General features: G+C 45.8%; 1 protein-coding gene across 5 annotated transcripts in view; it reads right to left on the bottom strand.

The window, feature by feature from the left end:
• Nucleotides 1-21,513, bottom strand: part of PROSER1 (proline and serine rich 1) — a 209,071-nt gene that overhangs the window by 57,969 nt on the left and 129,589 nt on the right. For all 5 annotated transcript variants that reach the window (XM_078657239.1, XM_078657238.1, XM_078657236.1 and 2 more), the window contains one exon: nucleotides 12,218-12,262. In XM_078657239.1, coding sequence (XP_078513365.1) covers nucleotides 12,218-12,262 — 45 coding nt within the window. The remainder of the gene's footprint in view (nucleotides 1-12,217; nucleotides 12,263-21,513) is intronic.

Here is a 21,513-nt window from a genome sequence, read left to right on the forward strand (position 1 = left end):
TCCCTCACACACGGAGCAGGTACAGCACAGGCAGCAGCAGTGCAAGCTTCCCTTACACATGGAACAGGTACAGCACCGACAGCAGCAGTGCAAGCTTCCCTCACACACGGAGCAGGTACAGCACAGGCAGCAGCAGTGCAAGCTTCCCTCACACACGGAGCAGGTACAGCACAGGCAGCAGCAGTGCAAGCTTCCCTCACACACAGAAAAGGTACAGCACAGGCAGTAGCAGTGCAAACTTCCCTCACACACAGAACAGGTACAGCACCGGCAGCAGCAGTGCAAGCTTCCCTCACACACAGAGCAGGTACAGCACAGGCGGCAGCAGTGCAAGCTTCCCTCACACATGGAACAGGTACAGAACAGGCGGCAGCAGTGCAAGCTTCCTCACACACAGAGCAGGGACAGCAGCAGTGCAAGCTTCCCTCACACACAGAGTAGGTAGAGCACAGGCGGCAGCAGTGCAAGCTTCCCTCACACTCAGAGCAAGTACAGCACAGGCGGCAGCAGTGCAAGCTTCCCTCACACACGGAACAGGTAGAGCACAGGCGGCAGCAGTGCAAGCTTCCCACACACACAGAGCAGGTAGAGCACAGGCGGCAGCAGTGCAAGCTTCCCTCACACTCAGAGCAAGTACAGCACAGGCGGCAGCAGTGCAAGCTTCCCTCACACACGGAACAGGTACAGCACAGGCGGCAGCAGTGCAAGCTTCCTCACACACAGAGCAGGGACAGCACAGGCAGCAGCAGTGCAAGCTTCCCCCACACACAGAGCAGGTACAGCACAGGCGGCAGCAGTGCAAGCTTCCCTCACACACATAGCAGGTACACCACAGGCGGCAGCAGTGCAAGCTTCCCTCACACACAGAACAGGTACAGCACAGGCGGCAGCAGTGCAAGCTTCCCTCACACACAGAGCAGGTACAGCACAGGCAGCAGCAGTGCAAGCTTCCCTCACACACAGAGCAGGTACAGCACAGAAAGAAGGGGAAGGGGTTAAGTCAACAAGGACTACAGGTAGAAAGGGCGTGTTTTATGCACCGCTTGCAGGTTGTCAAAACACATAAATTGAAGGCATTGTCATTTAGAATGCCAGTAGCTCTCAAAATCTCGCAAATACGAGACCTATTGCATTGCAAATGCTTGTTACTTAAAGCCATTCTGCATAGGAAAAGTCTGGTGTTTTAATATTTTGAAATGCTTTATCGCTGAGTTATTGTTTTTTCACTGTAATGTTTGTATTGTGTTTTTTACTGTACGCTTTTGTGATTGTTTTTAATAATCGAATAAAGCATTGGAATTGAATTGTATCGATGGTGCAGTACCAAAGGATTTATGAAACACTGTGCAGTCTCCACTGGGTAGTTATAGTTAGGATCAGGTCTCCATAAAAAAAAGCTTTTTTTCCCTTATAATTTTGGCGCCGTTTCACAAATCTTCACAAAACTTTCCAATAACATGTCTAATCCACCTCAACTCCTTCTTGGAACGTTTTACGATGACGCAGTGATACCACAAAAGCAGCTGAACTGGAATTACACCACATTTGCCAGAAAGCTAGATGTTGGTCTGGAAAAGGTGCTTTTTGTGATTTGGTCTAGATCCATTTATGAGTTTTTGAGTAATTAAGGCTCACATTTTTTCATATTTCATTCCACTGAAAATCTATGGAGCAGACTGTTCTCCAGAGGAGATCTGATTGGCTGCCTCCACATCAAAAACAATGTGGTGGCAACCATCTTAGGACTCTATACTCAGTCTAGAGTACTGTAAAAACGATTAGAAAAAAGATAAACATTTTGCTGCGTATTGGCCAAGGAGCTGAGAATCTGCTGCAACATTTTTTTTTTAAAGTGCGGACTCCGGTGCTACCAAAATAAATTCCCTATGGGGTGGCTTGGGGCCTGGGGGCGGCACAACTAAATATTTAGGAATGGGTTGTGTGGCCCTGCTATTTAAGCATGAAAAGACCCCAGGGTCCTCATCCCCTGGGGCCAGCTCACCCACAGTTTCAAGGAGAGCCCACCCAGAGACACAGTAGTTTCCCTGCCTGCGAGAGCGCAGCCAGGAAACACCTGCTTGCTCCCACCCCGCAAGAGCTTTACAAATGTGACACGTGTGAAACTCTGAATGCATCTGCCAAGTATGCATGCAAAAACAGCTCCTTCTGCTAGGCAAAAGCAATGTCAGCTCCTGATGCACCCAGGATGGGTGCATGCAGGCAGCCAAAGGGGACCCTAGGGCTCTCCTCAACCCCAACATAGCTTTTTGTGTGGTGTCCTGGGTGGGTACCTGGGCATCTGGTTTATATGTATTGCTATGTTCAACCCTTGATAAAGCCAATAGGCTCACTTTTAATATTTTAGAGTTGGGACTCTTTGAAAAAATCATTAAGCCTGTGTGACCAGCGCCTGTGAGACCAACCCCACGCTGGGCATGCCAGAAGGCTGTGCGTGGTTGGCTTCTCACAAGGGGTAGGGTGCAGGTCAATGAGCCAAGCCCTTTGGTAAACCCCACTCTGCGCACTGCCAATGGTCGGCATGGTGGGGGTGCGAGTTATAGTTACTTTATGGCACAAGATATACTTACTTGAGATAACTATAACTGGCGAATTTCAGTGGTTTTGTGCGTTTGAAATGGTATGTTGTCACTTGGTGGTTATGGCTAGGAACACATTTCCATAGGATAAACATTTTTGGTTTGCTAATAACTTTGGCACCGTTGAACAAATTTTCATGGAAATTACCAAGAAAATGTTCTTCCACCTCAGCTCCTTCCTGAAAAGTTACAGGGTTATCCGTTAACCAGTGGCTGAGAAAAAAAGGGGGGGGGATCGTCCAAACCACGTTTTCAACATTTAGTTTACCATAGGAATTTTAGACACACCTACAGCCCGAACACCTTAACGGATTTAGACCAAATTTGACAGAAAGCTAGCTCTTGGTCCAGAAAGATTGCTTATTGTGATTTGGTGTAAATCCGTTAAGTAGATTTTGAGCAGTTAAGGCTCAGAAAACTTTGTATAGATCACGCTGAGGAGGCTCCACGAACCAGACAGTTCTCATGCTGAGATCTGATTGGCTGCCACCACATTAACAAGGATGTGGTGAAAGCCATGTTAGAAGTCAGGGCACAGTCAGGAGTCCTAAAAGAAGAAACAAAAAAGATATAAGGGGCAGGGTGGATTACCATGACACCTTAGGCGCCGTAGCAGAAACCATTCTGCAGGAAATGAAAAATTATATTAACACTATAATAAATAATTTTAATTATTAAAACACACATCCCCTCCCCCCCCCCCCCCCCCAGGGTGAGGCAGCGGAAGATTATTTTTAGTGAGTGGGGTGTGTAGTTCTACTTTCTGAGACTTGGGGTGGTGCTGTTGTTCAAAATAAGGAGACACGGGAGTACGGCTACCGAGCCTTAATAGGCCCCGGAGACCCCCGGAACCCTATCCTCCGGGCAGAACGGAATGTTAAAGTGAGGAGGGCTGTGTGTCCCCCCATCACTGAGCACGTTAAGGCCCCTGGAATGCCATACCCCCGGGCCGGCTCAATTACTGTGTCTTGGGGAGCCCAGAATAAGGACACACAAGGAAACATGTGTCTGCTCCCACAATGCAGGAGCATCTTCAAAACTACCACTGGGTGGAAGCAGCCATGACTCCCTTGCCTGCAAGAGAACGGACAGGAAATGCATAGCTGCTCTCACTTGGCTGGAGCTTTAATAATGCTCCCACTGAGTGGGAGCAAGCTCCTATTTACTTGCCCGTGCTCCTGCAGACATTGCTCCAGCCTGACAGAAAGCACAAGAAAAGACAGAAAGAAAAAAATAACTGCTGCCCCTGCCGGATAGGAGTAATGCTGGATCCTGCAGCGGGTAGCCAGCTGGGGCTCCGTGGACCCTGGGGCCAGTACCCAGATGTTAAATCAAACATACTGAGGAACTTGGCAGCTCAAAGCCAATCAATGAGCTCATCAGCTCTGGGGATGGCATGTGCATCAATCTGAGTGAACGCATGGAGCCAACAGTAGCCTACGAAGAAATGGAGTTCAGGTGTGACAACGAGTGGAGCAGCCTTGGAGACCAAAATCCCTGGGCTGGACCAGGAACTGTTTGAGGGCTCAATAACCCCTAACTCCAGCATCTTAGAGACTTCCTCTTTGATGCTGGCCCTATCTGTCAGGCAACCTGTAAGGTTTATGCTTAACAGGAAGGCTATATCAAGCGTCAATGTCATGGGTGCACCAATGGGTCTTTCCTGGATGAGTGAGAACAGAGTGGCAAACTGTCTTTAAAGTCAAAGTAGGGGAGAGGCTTACACTCTCTACTGAAACATCCTGCTCTTTAGACAACAGGAGGTCGGGAGAGGTTCACTTCCCCCATCCATCCCAAAATCTGTGACCAAGAGCATGGTTAACTCATACCTTTCGATATGGGGCTTGAGGCAGTTGACATGTAAGGTATTTAAAGAGTTCCTAGGAGTCTGCAATTTCACCAGGGAGGTGACACCGCTATTGCACATCTTCACCTCAAATGGGCCAGACCACAGGTCTTGCAGAACAGAGGGCTCTATGGGTGCCATCACCCACAGCTTTTGACCAGGCTGAAAAGCAAGCAGAGTGGTATTCTGGTCAGACCAGCATTTCATGTCCTCCTGGCTGAGCACCAGATTTTTCTGGGAAAGTTTACGGAAGCGGGCTGTCTGGTTGCGGAAGGCCATTATGTAACTGAACATATCCAGGGATGGCTTCCTCGGAGCTTGCTCCCATCATTCTTTCACCAAAAAGAGGTCCTCTCACAGGGTGCCTGTACAGCAGTTTAAAAGGGCTGAAGCCAAACCCCTTCTGTGGTACCTCCCAGTATGCGAATAAAAGACATGGCACGAGGATAACACACTTAGGCTTCATGGGTTCAGAGAGACCCATAATCTTGCCTTTGAGAGTACGGTTAAACCTTTCAACCAACCCATTGGTTTGGGGTTGGTAAGGGGTGGAGAATTTGTAGATTACTATATGCCTTTCACACAGCCTTCAAGTACAAGGGTATGAAGTTGGTACCACAATCAGATACCACTTCCTTTGTGAAACCCATGCGGGTAAAGGTCCCCATCAGTGCTCTCGCCACTGCAGGTGAAGTCACTGTCCTCAGAGGGATAGCTTCCGGGTACCAGGTGGCATGGTCCACCAAGACCAAGGAAAACCTGTCGTCCATGGCTGTCTTGGGATCCAGGGGCCCTACAATGTCAATACCCACCAGCCCAAAAGGGGTGCTGCTCACTGCAAGAAATAGTGCAGGTGTGCCTTACATCTTTCCCCTGTCTTGCCACTCGCCTAGAGAATGCATTTGAGTTTTTCCTCATTTGGGGCCAGTGAAAGTGGGTGACAAGCATGTGAAAGGTCTTGTCCTACCCCAAATGACCTGCCACAAGTACATCATGAGCCAGACGCAGAAGGAAGGCTTCAAAGCATTGGGGTACCACCAGCACATGGGCTGCCCCAGGCTCGCTATACAGTAGATCATTCTCACAATAGATCAGGTGAGTTCTAGAGCATCACCAGCTGCCTGGGCCTAAGGCCCACAAGAGTAGGGCACTCTTTGTGTGCTGTGCAAAACTCCTCCCTAGAGGGATCTCTGCCCTGCTATCACTGGGACAGCTCAGGCAGGCTTCCCAGTTCGGCCACATATCCCCCTGTAGGTTCCCGGGCGTCTCCTTCGGGTTCAGCCGCCTCCTGGACCATGGGAATTTTAGGAGTGGGTGTCCAGCGCACCTTGCCTTTCTTCTCTTTTTTACAATCACAGCCAATATTTCAGAATCCAGGTCCTTCTGATAACCCTCTCGAGCTGCCATGGACCGTGAGGAAAGGTACACCCACTCAGGCAATTCCAACACCTCAAAGTGTAACCTGAACTCCACCTCCTTCCAGGCGGTATGCTGCAGGTTGTTGATCAGCAGACAATCCACAGGCATGGATGGACTCACAGCTACCCTCCCCCCCACATTCAAAGGGATCTGGAGGCACCAAACATTGGAGCTCACTGTTGTCTACAGCAACTACTTGGTGGACCACATTAAGGCCTGCCTGCTCTGAAGACACCAGATGACACTGGACGGCTGTCATGCTGGCTTCGGTGTATCTCAGAGCCTCCACCCTCTTTTCACTGATGCTCACCAACTGCCTGTACTTCCTAGTGTTGTCAGGTATGAAGGTTATCTGGACCATCTTGCTGTCACCAAGGGACACTAGGGTCATCTCAGCTGGTCTCTCACCACCAACTGAAATCAACTCTTCCCCAAGCACTACACTTGCCATCTCCAGTGACTGCCCACCAGTGGGGGCTGTGCACGCTTGGGACACGTGGGACCCCCTCGAAGTGCCCTGCTTGAGTCAAACCACTTTAGGGGCCCCTTTCCTGGAGGGAACCACTTCTTTTTCTCAACAGGGAGTTAGGAATCGTTAACCTGGCAAATAGTTTAGGGCCCTTTAGAAAACTCCTTCCTTTCTTACTCACCCCCACCCTCCTTCTGTTGTTCGGGACCCTGCTGACCCTTGGCTGAGTCTCTCACATACAACGTCTTATGGACCCTGGACCGCCTCCTTAGCAAGCTTCCTAGATTCAGAAAGCCTACTGTCAATAAAGTGCTGGCACAGCTCTTGAAAACAAAGACTAAACATGTGCTCTTGTGTAATCAAACTGTACAGTCCCTGATAGTCTGTACCTCACTGCCCTTCACCCAACCATCCAGTGGTCTGCAAAGAGAACCAACACACTCTGCCCAAGTTTCAAAGTTTCCCTAAACGTCTGTCTGCAATTATCTGTGGTCAGACCACACTCCTAATCAGGGCCTCCTCCATGGCAGGGTACCTTGTCTTGCCCTCTTCCCCTACAACCAGTAATGTGTCCCTCTGCTCTACTGAGAAAAGCTTCCACAAACCTGCCCCCCAAAATCTCTCAGGGATCCTGTGCATTTGCAAAGCTATCTCATAGGGCTGAAACCACTAATCTAGGTAATCTCTATCTCCATAATCAGGCATGAGACTTTTGGGTATGTGTACCTTTCCCTCTGAGTGTACTGAAGAAATGCGGCCACTATCTGTGCTGGACTCAGCCCTCTTGGTTTCAAATCCAGCTCTTTCAAGCTCAACTCTGGAGCTAAAATCATTTTCTTCTCCTCCATTACCAATTTCAGCTTTTCCACATCCACACTGAGTTTTGCCAGCTCCAGCTGCAGCTTCCTTTCTTGCTGCCATTCCAGATGCAAACTTGGTTCCTACTCCTCCACAACATCATTCCCATCTTCTGAGTGCACAGCTGCATCACAAGCTGCTAACCAGGCCCTCAGTGCCTTTTGTAGCTCCTCCTTATTAGTGAGACATTTAAAAGAAAATGTGAGTTCCCTGCAGAACCCTTTGAGCTGGGTCATAGTGTAGGTTTCCAACTTCTCCAGCTCAAACTCCAGTATGCAAGTACAGCTGATGGCTCTCCAAAATGAGACATGGCTGTTGCAAAAACTCAAAAGGTTGCAAAAGAGGAAAAAGAAAAAAAATGTATGTTGATGTGTAGTGATTTGAGATATGGAAGAAGTGTGAACCAATCACTGTATGTAATGTACAAATGCAAGTCCTATCCTCACCGCTTAACACCAATATTAGAAATGAGGTCTCCAGTTGGCAGATGTATACCTGTGCTCACCCTCTGGTAGCTTGCCACATAGCTGGCAGGCTAAACTAAAGAGGCAAAGTATTTGTGCACACAAACACACACAGTAACACAATGAAAACACCACAAAAAGTACTCCACACTAGTTTAGAACACTCGCTAATATTTATCTGAGTTAAACAAGATCCTAATTACAAAAATCCAACATACACAAGCCAAGATATGAATTATTCAAGATTAAATCACAATGCAGTGCTCAGAAATCAATAGCTCCAACTGGGGCTATCTGGTCGCGCCTAAGCAGGCCAAATCCAAAATTCCAGTCTGACCGCATATGGAGCACGGGCCAGATACAGGAGTCATGCAGACCTGCTCACAGTACCTTGGATGCGTCAGAAATCGTAGACGATGCGGTTCACGGTGGAGGTGAGGCATCACGGAAGCAGGTGATGCATTGGTTCCTGGAGGCGATGCAAGGTTGTCGAGGCTTTGGCGCTCGGGAAGATGCTGTTTGCAAAAGAGGTGATGCGTCGGTTGTTACTGCAAGGCCTCAGTTTCTGAAGGCGGTGCAGCGTCAAAGATGAGTCGGTCATGACACTGTGAGAAGGTTCCACGGCGTCGATGTCGAACCACTGGACTGAGGGCGATGCGTAGGTTGGAAGCCACACAGGGCCAGGACGGCATCAGAGTCGGGATGGTGCACCACGGTCGTCAGTGATGTGGGGTCTGAGACTCACCCAGCTGCAGTTCTTCTGAGGCGCTGAAGCCAAGTCAAGGCTGCGTTGTAAGTGGAGATCGATATGTTGTGCACTCAGCGAGCGGGGACCACGACTTTGGTGCAGGCAGCGGCAGTGTGGCAATTTTGCAGGGATGCACCGGTTCCAAAATGAAGCTTTGGAGTTGATGCATCAATGTCTTCGTTGCAGTACCAATATTCACTTACAAGGGCCCAGTCTGGATTTGCACCACTTGGCAGAGCAGGATTCAGAGCAGAGGATCCCAGGTGCAGGTAGCAAGATGCAGGTAAAGTTATTAGTGTCCCTGAGACTTCAGTAACAGGAGGCAAGCCCAAACAAGCACTTGTAGAACGTTTAGATGTAGGATGTAGCGAGTCAATTCCAGTCCTCTCACTCCCAGGCAAGCGGCAGCAGGCCAACACAGCAAAGCAAACAGCAAAGTGGCAGTACCTCCTGGCAGCACAACAAAACTTCTTCCTGGCACAATGTCCTTGGTCCAGAAGTGTTCCAAGTATATGGTGTCAGAGGTCCAGTATTAATACCGGTTTTGGCCTTTGAAGTAAGGAGACTTCAAAGAAAAGTCGTTGTAGGGCACAGACCCTGCTCTTCCTGGCCTCAGCTTCAGACACACTACCGAGAAGATATGCAGTTCTTTGTTTGGGGCCAGGCACAGCCCTATTCAGGTGCAGGTGCCAACTCCTCCCTCCACTCTAGCTCAGGAAGACCCAAAAGCCTCGTGATGAGCTATCAGGATATGCAGGGAAAACCTCAGATCCATTTGTGTGACTGTCTAGAGGGAATGCACTAAGCCCAGCTGTCACCCTGACCCAGATGTGTATTCTAGGGACAAGCAGAGGCACAGAATGGTTAAAGTAAACAAATGTCAACTTTCTAAAAGTCGTGAGTTCCTTATTTTGAGCTTTCCCTCATTTGCTCACAGTATTCAATGCAGAACATTTAAATTGAAAATGCAACAACCCAGATTGATCTGCTGGAGAATAAACAACTTTTTTTATTCTCTCAAATTTCAATAAACATTTTGAAAGTCGAAACAATTTTTGACACTTTTGGTACATCAAGAGGATGCTCATAAGAACGTGCAAAAGGGAGAAGTGCTCAAGAATTAAAGAAGTGAATGAAAAGAGCGAGAGTTGGTGACATTTTAAAAGAAAGGAGAAACATATACTGGTTCAATGATTCTCATATCTTGGCCACATATCGTATTTTACACACAGTACTTTTTCATTAATGTTTGAGATTTTTTTTAAATGAGAGTCCAAAGACACCAAACTCCAATTTTCTATACGCTCCCAATTGGAAGCTATACTTGTAATGGGTTAAAAGTCAGCTCCACTGCTAACCTATGGAAAAGATAGGCCTTTGCTATAGTGAAACATTTTTAAACTCCAAAGTACATGTCCTACCATTTAAATACACTGCACCCTGGCCATGGGGCTACATGGGGCATACCTATGAGGCTACCTATATGTAATAAAAGGGAAGGTTTTGGCCTGGTGAGTAGGTGAACTTGCCAGGCCAACATGGCATTTTTAAATGCCATGTGCATGCAGGGCCTGCACACACACGCTCTGGAGTGGGAGGCCTGAGACAGGTTGGAAGGGCCACTCATGTGGGAGGAATAATCAGTGTTGTAGGCACACTAGTAGCATTTGATTTACAGTCCCTGGGCACATGTAAGCCACTATACTAGGGACGTATTAGTAAATCAACTATGCCAATCATGGAGAAACCAAATCCCATTACATTTTAGACATAGAGCACTGTCAGAAGCAAAAAGACAGGAGAAACCATGCCAAAAGATGCCAGGTCTAACAATATTTAGTCTGGGTGGATAGCCATCTTGTACACCTTCCTATCTGCATTCTGTTTGATTGCTTCATTTATTCTCTCTAGGTTGTTTTCAGACAAGGGCCTATTAGCTTATTGATGATTGTATTCTAGATTAGTTAACTCTGTCCTTTTCCTGTGCATTCCTCCCAAACGTGAGGCCCTACATTGGACTTTCTGTATTAATCCTCATATTCTTCCTCCAGCCCTTCTGCACTAACTAGGACTAAGGCCAGATAAAATAAAGGTGCACATGAGGGACCAAGGTGGTTGTGCACTAAAACAGAACCAAAGAACCATAACAACTCTGTTTCCAGGAGCAAGGAAAAGATGCTGCTTTATAGCAAGTTTGCCACCTGTGAACAGGAAGTACTTTCTTCAGGGGGCATGTGCAAGTGTAGAAATGTACCGGAATTACACTGCCGCCTTTCTGGATGAAGACAGTCCTCAGCTAGCGACCCACTAAGCCCCAGCCCTTCTGCTAAAATTACCAAGAATCTGGCATCTTCTGAGGAACGCCTGGTGGAGCATATGCCACAATCCTCTACAATGTAAAAGGTAAATTCTCAACATAGCAGTGTAATATGCTGACCCCCACAAGTCAGGACTTGACAGTAGCTAGCCTCTAACATGACCATAGGACTTGTAAGGAAAAAAGAGATGTAAGGCACATACTAGTTGTGTGGGATTTACAAAAAATGTTGGTTCCCAGAAGCTTTCTGTGGGCCCATAGCCACCCAATTAGTTAAATACTACAAAACGGCCCCTTGACTTCATGCACAGGGGACTCTCCAAGAACCAGATTGTGAGGAGAGGATTGGAGTGGGACAGTAGGTTAAGATTTTGCAAGGGAGACATGGAATACAGGATGAATTTTTCAATGAACGGGAAAGTTCAATTGCAAGGTACTTGGATGATCACCTTAAAAACCAGGAAAGGCCCAAAACAATGGACACATTTAAAATGGAAACAAGGGAGTTTAAAAAAACAGTAGATAGCCAAGCTGAAGCATTCACTTTGGAAAGCGGAGATTGCTGACGATGAACATGAGTTATATCTTCTATTGATGGATGGCAGCAGTAAGAGTCTTATGACATTCTTAAGTATTACTTGTAAGGAATAGACCAAAACTATAGCAGAGAAGACAGTTGCTTTGGGCAAAATTATAGATGACATACAAGGATGCAAGCAGTATGTGAAAAGAAAAAAAAGGCTTTAGAGAAGTGTCAAGTAAACTTGCAAACAAATTCTGCTATGAGTAACCATCAAACTCAAACAGTTTAATGGCCTAATTTACCCTATCTGTTTATCAATCCATAGATAGTAGCTGCCATATTTGTAACCAGTGATTCCAAGAAACTGTAATAAAGCTGCCCATAATCATGATGTAAGCAAGAAACCCCAATGAGTGATAATTAGAGAAGGTAACCCATGTAATCTCATAATGTCCTTCATAAAGTAGCATTCCATAATCTGTGACATAGCAAAAGAGGTCATTGTAATAATGTGTCCTAAAGTAGTAAAAGAGCCTATGACAAGAAAGAAAATTGTTTCTACAGTATCTAATTTAACCCCTCCCCACAACGTAAAGACCTCACACTTCTATTACCTCTCATGTAGATCTTTCCCAAACTCCCCTCTAACAAGTGAAGACTCTGCAACTAAAGTCTACATCTTTGCTTCAATTGCTTTCTGCTGTCTGAAATCTAAAAATAATCATCTACATTCACTGACCTCAGCAATTTTTGACATCACTTCCACTGATTAACAGATCTGCTTGACTAAGGCCCTTATATATCACAGCATTTCCCCCAGTCACAAAATGTGTAAAACCGGTAGATGCAAAGTCCTATTGAAAAGTTGACAGTGTAATGTAAATGCTTTCTTTAGATATGCACATAGCACTGTACTACCATTCATGGAAAATAATGAAGCATGAAATAATAGGCCATTCAATATTAGAAAACTCACCTTGAGTTTGAGAGGGTTTTGCTTGATTTGTCGCATCTTCATTTTCTAGGAGACAAACATGGACATTTCATGAAGAAAAAACAAATGACAGATTTAAAAAGTTAATGGCTATCATAAGCACTGCTCACAAAACTATAACTAACAGGTAAATTTGGGGGATAAACAATGTATGTTAGCAGAATTCTAAAGCCCAGATAAACTTACAAGCTGTATAATGTGTACATGCATTTAGAGTCTTAGTGGGTGATGGTAGCATACAATGCAAAGACAATAAACATACTATTGAGTGTTTTGCTTCTTCTAGCTGTTTCTCCTTAAAAAAATCTACTTTGTGTAAAATAGTTCATGCAGTGTGTTGCCACCTAACCAATCACCGATAAGCATATACATGATTAGTAAAAAAGGAGGCCCAATGATTTTGACAAACAGAAGTTGAATAATTTGTTTTTACTATAATTTGACAAAGTTCAAGGTCCAGTTACAAAAAAAACCTGCATACAAAAAACAGGCACAATCATAAGATACAAAAACGATCCTGAAATGCCTAATGTATTGCGTACCCTGCTGAACAGGTAAGGACAAAAGTACCAAACATCAGATAAAATTCCTCTACACTATACTAACAGTTGGCCACCTCGAACAGTTGGCTGTTCTTCAATCACTTGTCATTTTTTCACTATAATTTGTAACTTGTGCGTCCTTCTGTTTACTATAAACTTTGATATGTGTATATAGCAACCGGGTACAAACTTGATTAAGACTTGGTTTGACTGAGTATGCAATTTTTCTTAGGGCACTTACTTAATTTGTACTTCAGAGATGCATGCATACACCAATATATTTGTCAAAAATAGAGAGGCAATGATATGAGTAATTTGAATCTCGAAACACTCTTATTTGAAGCACAGCAAAAAATATAAGAGTATCAATTGAAATGGTTCAAATCACAAAACAATTCATTTAAGATTTGGAGTCCACCGAAGAGTCTTCAAGATGCATAATGTAAACAAATTATTCTTCTTTATTCATGTTTAACTTTCAAAAGAATGAGCGAATGTGTTTCACTCTCACAGGAGCTTCATTAGGGCTCACATTATACTTAGTTCCTATCAGTAACAAATCCATTCCTCTGATGGGAAACTGCTCCTGAACAAAAAGGCCTTATTTGTACTTGCATGTCAATTCATGTGTGTCAGTCACCAACTGTTTGAGAATTAAATTTGAATAAAGAGTTCTTTGTTGTTGTGGGCGTAGGCATTTATTCTGTCTTGGAAGACCGTTGTCTTAGTGGGTTTGAGAAGAAGGTGGTGTGCGGTGATGGTGGATTTGAAGGTTGAGCTATCACCAGCACCTCCATAACCACCTTCCTGTCTTGCTGGAAAAATTCATAAGTCAACATCCTATTAAAGAAACCAACAGCAGACCCGAACACCCTCAGCAGACCCATCTCGCTCGGAGTCCTTCCAGGATTGCTGCTCAGCCCTTCACTTTTTAACGTCTACATGACACGGAGATCGTCAAAACCCGCGGCATCAACATAGTATCCTATAGCGATGACCCAGCTTATCCTCTCACTTACCGACTCAACTAGCACCGCCAAAGCAAACTTCACCAACTGCATGGTAGAAAAACAACTGCTTGCAGCTCAACACAGACAAAACCAAAGTCCTAATCTTCAGCAACATCCACCGGGCCCTCCTAACTTGGCCCCCACACCCCCCTGCAGACCATGCCAAGAACCATGGGATCATCCTGGACACCAACCTCTCCATAAGCACAGAGATCAACCTCAGTACCTCCCCCTCCCTCATGGACTTCCGAAGGAACCTCAAGATATGGATCTTCCAGGTGAAACAGGCATGATCTCCTTCTCCCACCTCAGGCCTGCCCCACAAAACTTCTGGATAGCCTCACAGGTGATTAGCTGTGCTCTATTTCGTATAACATAACATATGTTCAGAGTTCTTGGTTGTATGTGTTTTTGGTACCTCTGCATGTATGGGGTTTCTAACACGCATCAAGGCTGCCATCTATTGTGATGTAATGTACAATGTAAGTGCTGGAATCCTGGTAAGGTGATTCGAGGAGGGACAGTTGGAGAAGTGAGCTGCTGGTATGTGGAGTTATCCTGAGGCTTACCATGCCAGGTTGTACTACAATTAGGCCTTGAAACTTTGTGTAGTATTGGAGAATTCACTACAGTATGAGACTTCATGAAGACTTTCTGGGGTGGATCAAATTGCTGTACATGAAGCCTACTGCTAGGTTGCATGAAAATGATAGTGTCTCGTTGCCCTTTTCAGTAACAAAGGGGCACTCGTCTTTATAACCACTTCTATTTGAACTAATCACCAAACAATGAATTCGTATTTTGAAAGACAGACACTCGCATCACAGCCCATGGATAGCGGGTAGGAGTTACTTGGTGTCACTGTAAGAAAATTAATTGTTCTGTATGTCAAGCACCCGTTCTATAATCTCTTCCCCCTGCTGCGGGAGATTGTTCATTTTGAAAGCTAGAAATAAACTGGAGCATCTGTATTAATCCCCTTTTATCCCAACATCACCCAGTCAGCCACTGAATTTCCCTTTTTTATGTTGCAAACAGCCAGGCAGATATTTGGAGTTATAGTACACTGGAATTCAGAACTGGTAATTCCTGAGAATTACTATACGGCACTGGAAAAGCATCTGAAAACAGTCTGAACGTTGGGGCTGCCTCCCTTTATCCTAAGCAGGGCGCATAACAGTTTTAAAAATTATATTTTTGCCCAAACTCCTCTATTTATTGATTCAAGAATATACCCAGGCTAATGTCAATGGCCTTTTTAAAATGCCTTAAAAAAGCTTGGGTGCAATGGGATACTCTGACCCAACCTTATGTGCATGGAGACCTAGTGGCCCCTAATTCTGATTATTATTATTTGGTGGCTCGGGCTAAAGGATTGTGTTACTTACCTGTAAGCTTCTGTTCTTGGCATGTAGTACTGTAGATTCATTCACATGTTTGGCATACTTCTACAATTTAGTATGGGTTCGGATGTGTGCAAGTTATTTTTCTTCGAGGAAGTCTTTCGAGTCAGGAAGTAAAGTGACTCCTCCTCTCGATGATAATGCTCCTTTGTTAGATTGTTTTCCCGCAGGCGGGTGAGAATGGAGTGTTAGCAAGAATCAGTAAAGAGATGTCCATGCATCTGAGAAAGAAAAAGGGAATGCAATGGCCACAGGTGTCCGGGGAGGAGGGTAAGCGCATGTGAATCTACAGCACTACATGCTAAGAACAGATGCTTACAGGGTAAGTAAGATAATCTGTTTGAGGCATGTGTGGCTGTAGATATACATGCTAGGCTAGGTAAAACAGTGTCCTCCAAAAGCGGTGGCTAACCAGTAGGCGTGGCAGTTGTTTGGAAATGTGGGCGTATCACTGCCTGACCTACATTGACGTGCTAGAACATCCACACTATAATGTTGGGTTAAAGTGTGTGGTGTGGACCATGTAGCTGCCTTATATATGCCAGCTATTGGGATAGTGCCTAGGAAAGCCATGGAGGCCCCTATTTTACTAGTAGAATGTGGTATAAATGGTGTTGGTAAAGTTCTTCTAGCTTTAATGTAAAATGCTTGAATACATTTAATTATCCATCTAGAAATGCCAGATTTGGATATAGGCTTTCCTTTGTGAGGGGGTAAAAAAGCAACAAAGAGTTGTTCGTTTTTATGGAAATCTTTAGTTTTGTCAATGTAATACATTGGAGGTCTTTTAACATTAGTGTACGAAGAGCTCTTTCCGCAACTGAATCTAGTTGAGAGAAGAAGACAGGTAAGGTGGGAAGGCAAAACCACCTTTGGATGGAATTTTGGGTTTGTGCGAAGGACCACCCTATCCCTGTGTAATCGAAAGAAAGGTTCTTCCACAGTTAGGGCCTGGAGCTCACTGACACGCCTAAGTGAGGTAATAACTATTACAAAGGCGACATTTCAAGACAGAAATTGGATGGAACAATTATGAAATGGTTCAAATGGTGGACCCCTAGGCATGGTGAGAACAATATTGAGATTCCATGTGGGCGCTGTGAAGTTGTGGGTGGAATTACTGTTTTAAGGCCTTGCATAAAGTCCTTAATAACTGGTACTTTTAACAAAGAGAAGTGTCGACTATTTGGAGATAGGCAGCCACTGGAGTTAGATGTAAGCACGTATTGAAGAGAAGTCAAGACCAGCCAGCTATAAATGGAGAAGGTAGCAAACAAAGTTTTGCATAGTTGCATTAAATGGATGAATGTGTTAGTTACGGCAGTAATAATCAAATCTTTTCCATTTAGCTGCATAGCATGCTCTAGTAGTGGGCCTATGAGCTTCCTTGAGAATGAGCCCTGTAGAGGCCTGGCAGCAACCAGGTCTGACCGGGAGCTCACCCTTAGTCCCTTAGGTTTCGAAGCATGTAAATCAACTTCCACATAAATGGTCCCAAATCATCATAATAAATCAATCACATTATTCCATGAGTTTCCACTTGTTCTCAAAAATTTACTATTGTTCAGTACAAATCATTCAAGCTGTACACAATATACAAGACATGAATCAATCAGTGGTATGTTCAACACTGTACAAATAAATGAAACAATAAGATAATTTACAAAGAAAATTCCCAATGCATTTCGGGTCTCTTTGACCCTTCTTCAGGGGCAAATAACTTAATCTTGAGTACAATGTTCATTCCGATGACATGTACGTCAGTTCCGTGTCAAGGCACTACAAAAGTAATATTGTATGATGTCACAATTAAGACTTGAGAATGGTCATACATTCAGGTGGGAGATTCAGATAACCAAATGTTATGACCTCAGGAGCCAAATCGCTAGGTTGAGTTTATTTTGATTTGGAAGCCTGATTGCTCCATGGTTCTGTGTGAGAAGGTCAGGGTTGAGGTGAAGCTTCTCATGGGGAACTACAGTGAGTTCAAGCAGGTAGGTAGGTGAATCATGGTTGCTGAGAGCCCAAGTGGAAGCAACTAGAATGAGGGCGAAAGGCATTTATCTGAGCCTCTGAACCAGAAAGGGAAGAGGAAGAGGGAGAGGCGGAAAAGCGTAGGCAAATATCCCTGACAAGTTCATCTATACAGCATTTATTGGATAGCAGGTGTGGGGACCTGGAGGCAAAGTTTGGGCATTTTGCATTGTTTGGGGTTGCAAACAGGTCTATTTGTGGAAGCCCCCCCACATGTGAAGTCTGGGAGGAGGCCTTGGGAGGAGGTTCCACTCATGGACTGCATCCTGCTGAGGAGGTTGGCAAAGTCATTGTCTGTTCCAGGAAGGTGTTTCACTAAAACATTCATGTTGTGATGTATTACCCAACGCCAAATGGTCTGAGATAGGCGTGATAACAGTACAGGGTGTGTCCCTCCCTGTTTTTGTATATAGTACATGGCTGTCATATTGTCCATCCGGACTACAAAAGCCTTGCCAATCAGGTGAAGTAGGAATGCTTTCAATGGTAAGTGAATATCTTGAAGCTGGAGGTAGTTGATGAGGAGACGCTGGTGTTTGGATTCCCAGAGAACATGAACTGGGGGATCCGGCAAGTGAGAACTCCATCCTATTATGGATGTGTGCGCTGTCAGAACAGGGATGAGGAACGGCTGCCCTTTTAACAGGTTTAGTATGTTCCATCACTGAAGAGAGCGATGATGATTGCAGCTGTCTATCAACACTAGATCCTCTAACCGACCCTGTGACTGAGACCATTGATGCGCAATATCTTTTTGCAGTGGACACATGTTCAATCGTGCATGTGGCACTATGGCGATGCATGAGGCCATCAAGCCCAGCAAAAACATGACAGTTTTGACTGCTAATTGTTAATTGGCTTGTAACTGTGGTAACAGTGGCAGGAAATGTTGAATGTGTGTTGTATTGGGCCAGGCTAATCCTACTTGTGTGTTGAGAATAGCCCCCAGATAGGGCTGAACTTGTAAGGGTTGAAGATGGCATTTCATGTCATTGATGGTAAACCCTAGTTGATAGAGTAGACCTATCTATGGTGACCCGAGTGTGTAGGTGACACAAAGGGAGGATGCTGGCTTTGATAAGCCAGACTTCAAGATACGGAAAGAAATACATTTTCTGTCGGTGTAGATGTGCTGCTACCACCGCCAAGCATTTGGTGAATACCCGGGGTGCAGTGGTCACCCTGAATGGGAGGACTTTGAACTGGTAATGTTTGCCAGCTATGACAAACCGGAGGTATTTGCTGGATGGTTTGCGATATGAAAATAGGCGTTCTTTATGCCTAGTGCGGACATAAAGTCGCCCTGCTGTGGAAGTGGGATCAGATCTTGAAGGGTGACCATATGGAAATGCTATTACAGGATGTCATTATTAAAGGTCCTGAGATCTAATATTGGCCAAAGTGAACCATCCTTTTTAAGAATGATTGGAGGTGTGGTGATAATTTGAATTTGAATTTAAAAACATTTATAGAGCGCTCGTATACTAAAGCAGTTTCTTGGCGCTGGGAGCTACAGTGGTAAAAACAAGCAAACGGGGGGCGCAACTAACCAGTAAATGCTTGCTGGAACAAGAGGGTTTTTAAGGCCCTACGGTATTCCATATAGGATGGTAGGAGTCTAATTGAAGGGGGAAGGGCGTTCCAAAAAGTGGGGGCCAGAACTGTGAATTTCTGACCACCGGCTCTTTTCTTTTTAAAACGGGGTACTACTAGCAGGCCCAAAGAAGAGGAACGAAGGGCTCTCGGCGGGCAATAGTTTGTAACGGCAGAGTTGATAAATGCCGGAGCTGTGCCCGCTCGGGCTTGAAATGTAAGGCATCCTAATTTGAACAGTGCCCGTTGCTTGATAGGGAGCCAGTGAAGGTTTTTTAAAAGGGGGGTGGAATGGTGTGACTTAGCCAGGCCATAAACCAGGCGGGCTGCCTGGTTCTGGACCAGCTGTAGACGGTGAAGGGCGTATGCGGGGGCACCATTGAAGACGATGTTCCCATAATCAATTTTTGACAGTACCATGGCCATAACGATCAGTTTAAGTGCTGACACAGAAAAAAAACGGGAAATTTTCCTAATAGTCCGTAGGGAAAAGAAACAAGAAGAAACAACTGAACTAATATGTGAATGTAAGGTGAGTTGGTGATTAAGAGTAATGCCCAGCGTTTTAACTGAAGGGGAAGGAATGGGAGGGGTGCCTAAGGATGGGGGCCAAAAAAGAGGTGACCATGGATTTGCGACCCCGCCCGTCAAAACCAGCTCCGTTTTGTCCGGATTTAATTTGAGATGGTTAGTATTCATCCAATCACGGATGAATAGCATCACGGACTGGAAGCTGGTTTGACCTGGCGAGGTCGGGGATAAATCAAAGATGAGTTGGAGGTCGTCGGCGTAATTGTACACCGCGACCTCCATATGCTGTAAAGCAAAAATAAGGGGAAAAATATATAAATTAAAGAGTAAAGGGGACAGCGAAGAGCCCTGAGGGACCCCGCACGTGATTTCACGAGAAGGGGCAGCAAATTCTGCCAGATGGACAGCCTGGGAGCGACCAGACAGGAAGGACTCCAGCCAAACCAAAGGAGGGCCCTCGATGCCCGCCAACCTGACACGGCGTAAGAGGATGGAGTGATCCACCGTGTCAAAGGCGGCGGACAGGTCTAATAAAACGAGGGCCTGAGGTACGTTGGAGTCCAATCCCTCCCTGAGTCGGTCCAGAACTGAAATGACCACCTTCTCTGTGGAGTGGCGGGGACGAAAACCCGCTTGGCAGGGAGCAAGATAATTGCTATCCTCGATAAAGGAGCTAAGGACCTGCGTGAGATGGGACTCGGCAATCTTCCCAAGGAAGGGGAGGAGGGAGATTGGACGGTAATTAGCCGGGACGCCAGGGTCCGCCCCCGGTTTCTTCAGTATCGGGATGATTGTGGCGGCCTTGAAAGAAGGCGGGACAGCACCCTGTTCAAATGATTTATTTAGCAGGGTGAGGGCAGGGGAGGGGCAATCTAGAAAGATCTGGCTTAATATGTGAGCTGGGCAAACATCAGCGGGGGAACCAGATTTCACCCGTCTGAGAAGAGGTGGAAGTGAATCCAGAGTCAGGGGGGGAATATGAGCCAGGGACTGGCTATTGATAGGAATAAAGCCCTCACAAAAGGACGGTGAGGGAGGGGGAATGTTTGCCTTAATGATGGCCACTTTTTCTATAAAAAAGTCGTTGAGAGAGTTACATAAAATCTGTGAGGGGGGGACTTTAGTCTGAGTCCTGTCGGAAGCCGCAAGTTCATGGACCATCGCGAAAATCTCTCGAGGCTGATTCTCTGCCGCCAAGATGCGTCCAGTGTAATAGTCTTTTTTTGCGACTATAATATCTAGTTTGTATTCAGACAGGGCTAAAACATAGCGCTGTCTGGCTAATGGGCAGTAGGCACGACGCCAGGCGCGCTCGGCTTGTCGCACTGCAAGTTTCTTGGCTTTTAGAGCTGGGCCAAACCACTTGTTAGCATTGTGAACACGGTTAATAGTTACCCGTTTGAGGGGGGCTATGCGATCACAAGTTGTAACAAGCCAATCATCTAGTGTGGTAGCATGAGAGTGTAAAGACAGACCCTCAAAGGTCGGAAGGGAAACGCGGAGTGAGCTGCACAAGGTGGAGATATCAACTCGACTCCAGTTCCGGGTCCAAATGTTTTTAGATTGGCGAGAAGGGGCTGGGATGTTGAGAGCCAGCGAAAAAGACAAGAGGTGATGGTCTGACCAAGCGCATGGTAATACAGAGGGCGTCGAAATGGGGATGTTAAGGGACCATATCTGGTCGAGTATGTGCCCCTGCCTGTGTGTAGGGGTATGGACATGTTGTAAAAAGTTCAGGCTGAGGAGCAAGGCCGTAAATTCCTTAGATAGTGCATCCTCAGCAGAATCACCGGGCCAAAAATTAAAATCTCCAAGGACCATCACTGAAGCATTGTTGATGGACAAAGTGCCAAGGAGTTCCTGCAGTGCAGTAATAAAACCGGGCGAGGGTTGGGGAGGGCGATAGGCCAATACACAAGTAAGGGGAGTTTTAAAAGAAGTGGACCGGGCGACCAAGCAGTCAGATGTTGGCAAGGAAGAGGAAGCCAGTGTCTGGAAATGTAGCCCCTCGCGCGATATTAAAGCAACCCCACCACCCATTTTCCCATTTGGTCGGTCAGCACGGAGGGCAGAGTACAAAGGGGGAAGGGCCGCCAGGACGTCGGGGAGAGAGTCCTGGCGGTACCACGTTTCCGTTAGGAATAACAAGTCAGGGCTCTCCGTTT

This window comes from Lissotriton helveticus, chromosome 8 (assembly GCF_964261635.1).
Source record: "Lissotriton helveticus chromosome 8, aLisHel1.1, whole genome shotgun sequence".
Classification (NCBI taxonomy): domain Eukaryota; kingdom Metazoa; phylum Chordata; class Amphibia; order Caudata; family Salamandridae; genus Lissotriton; species Lissotriton helveticus.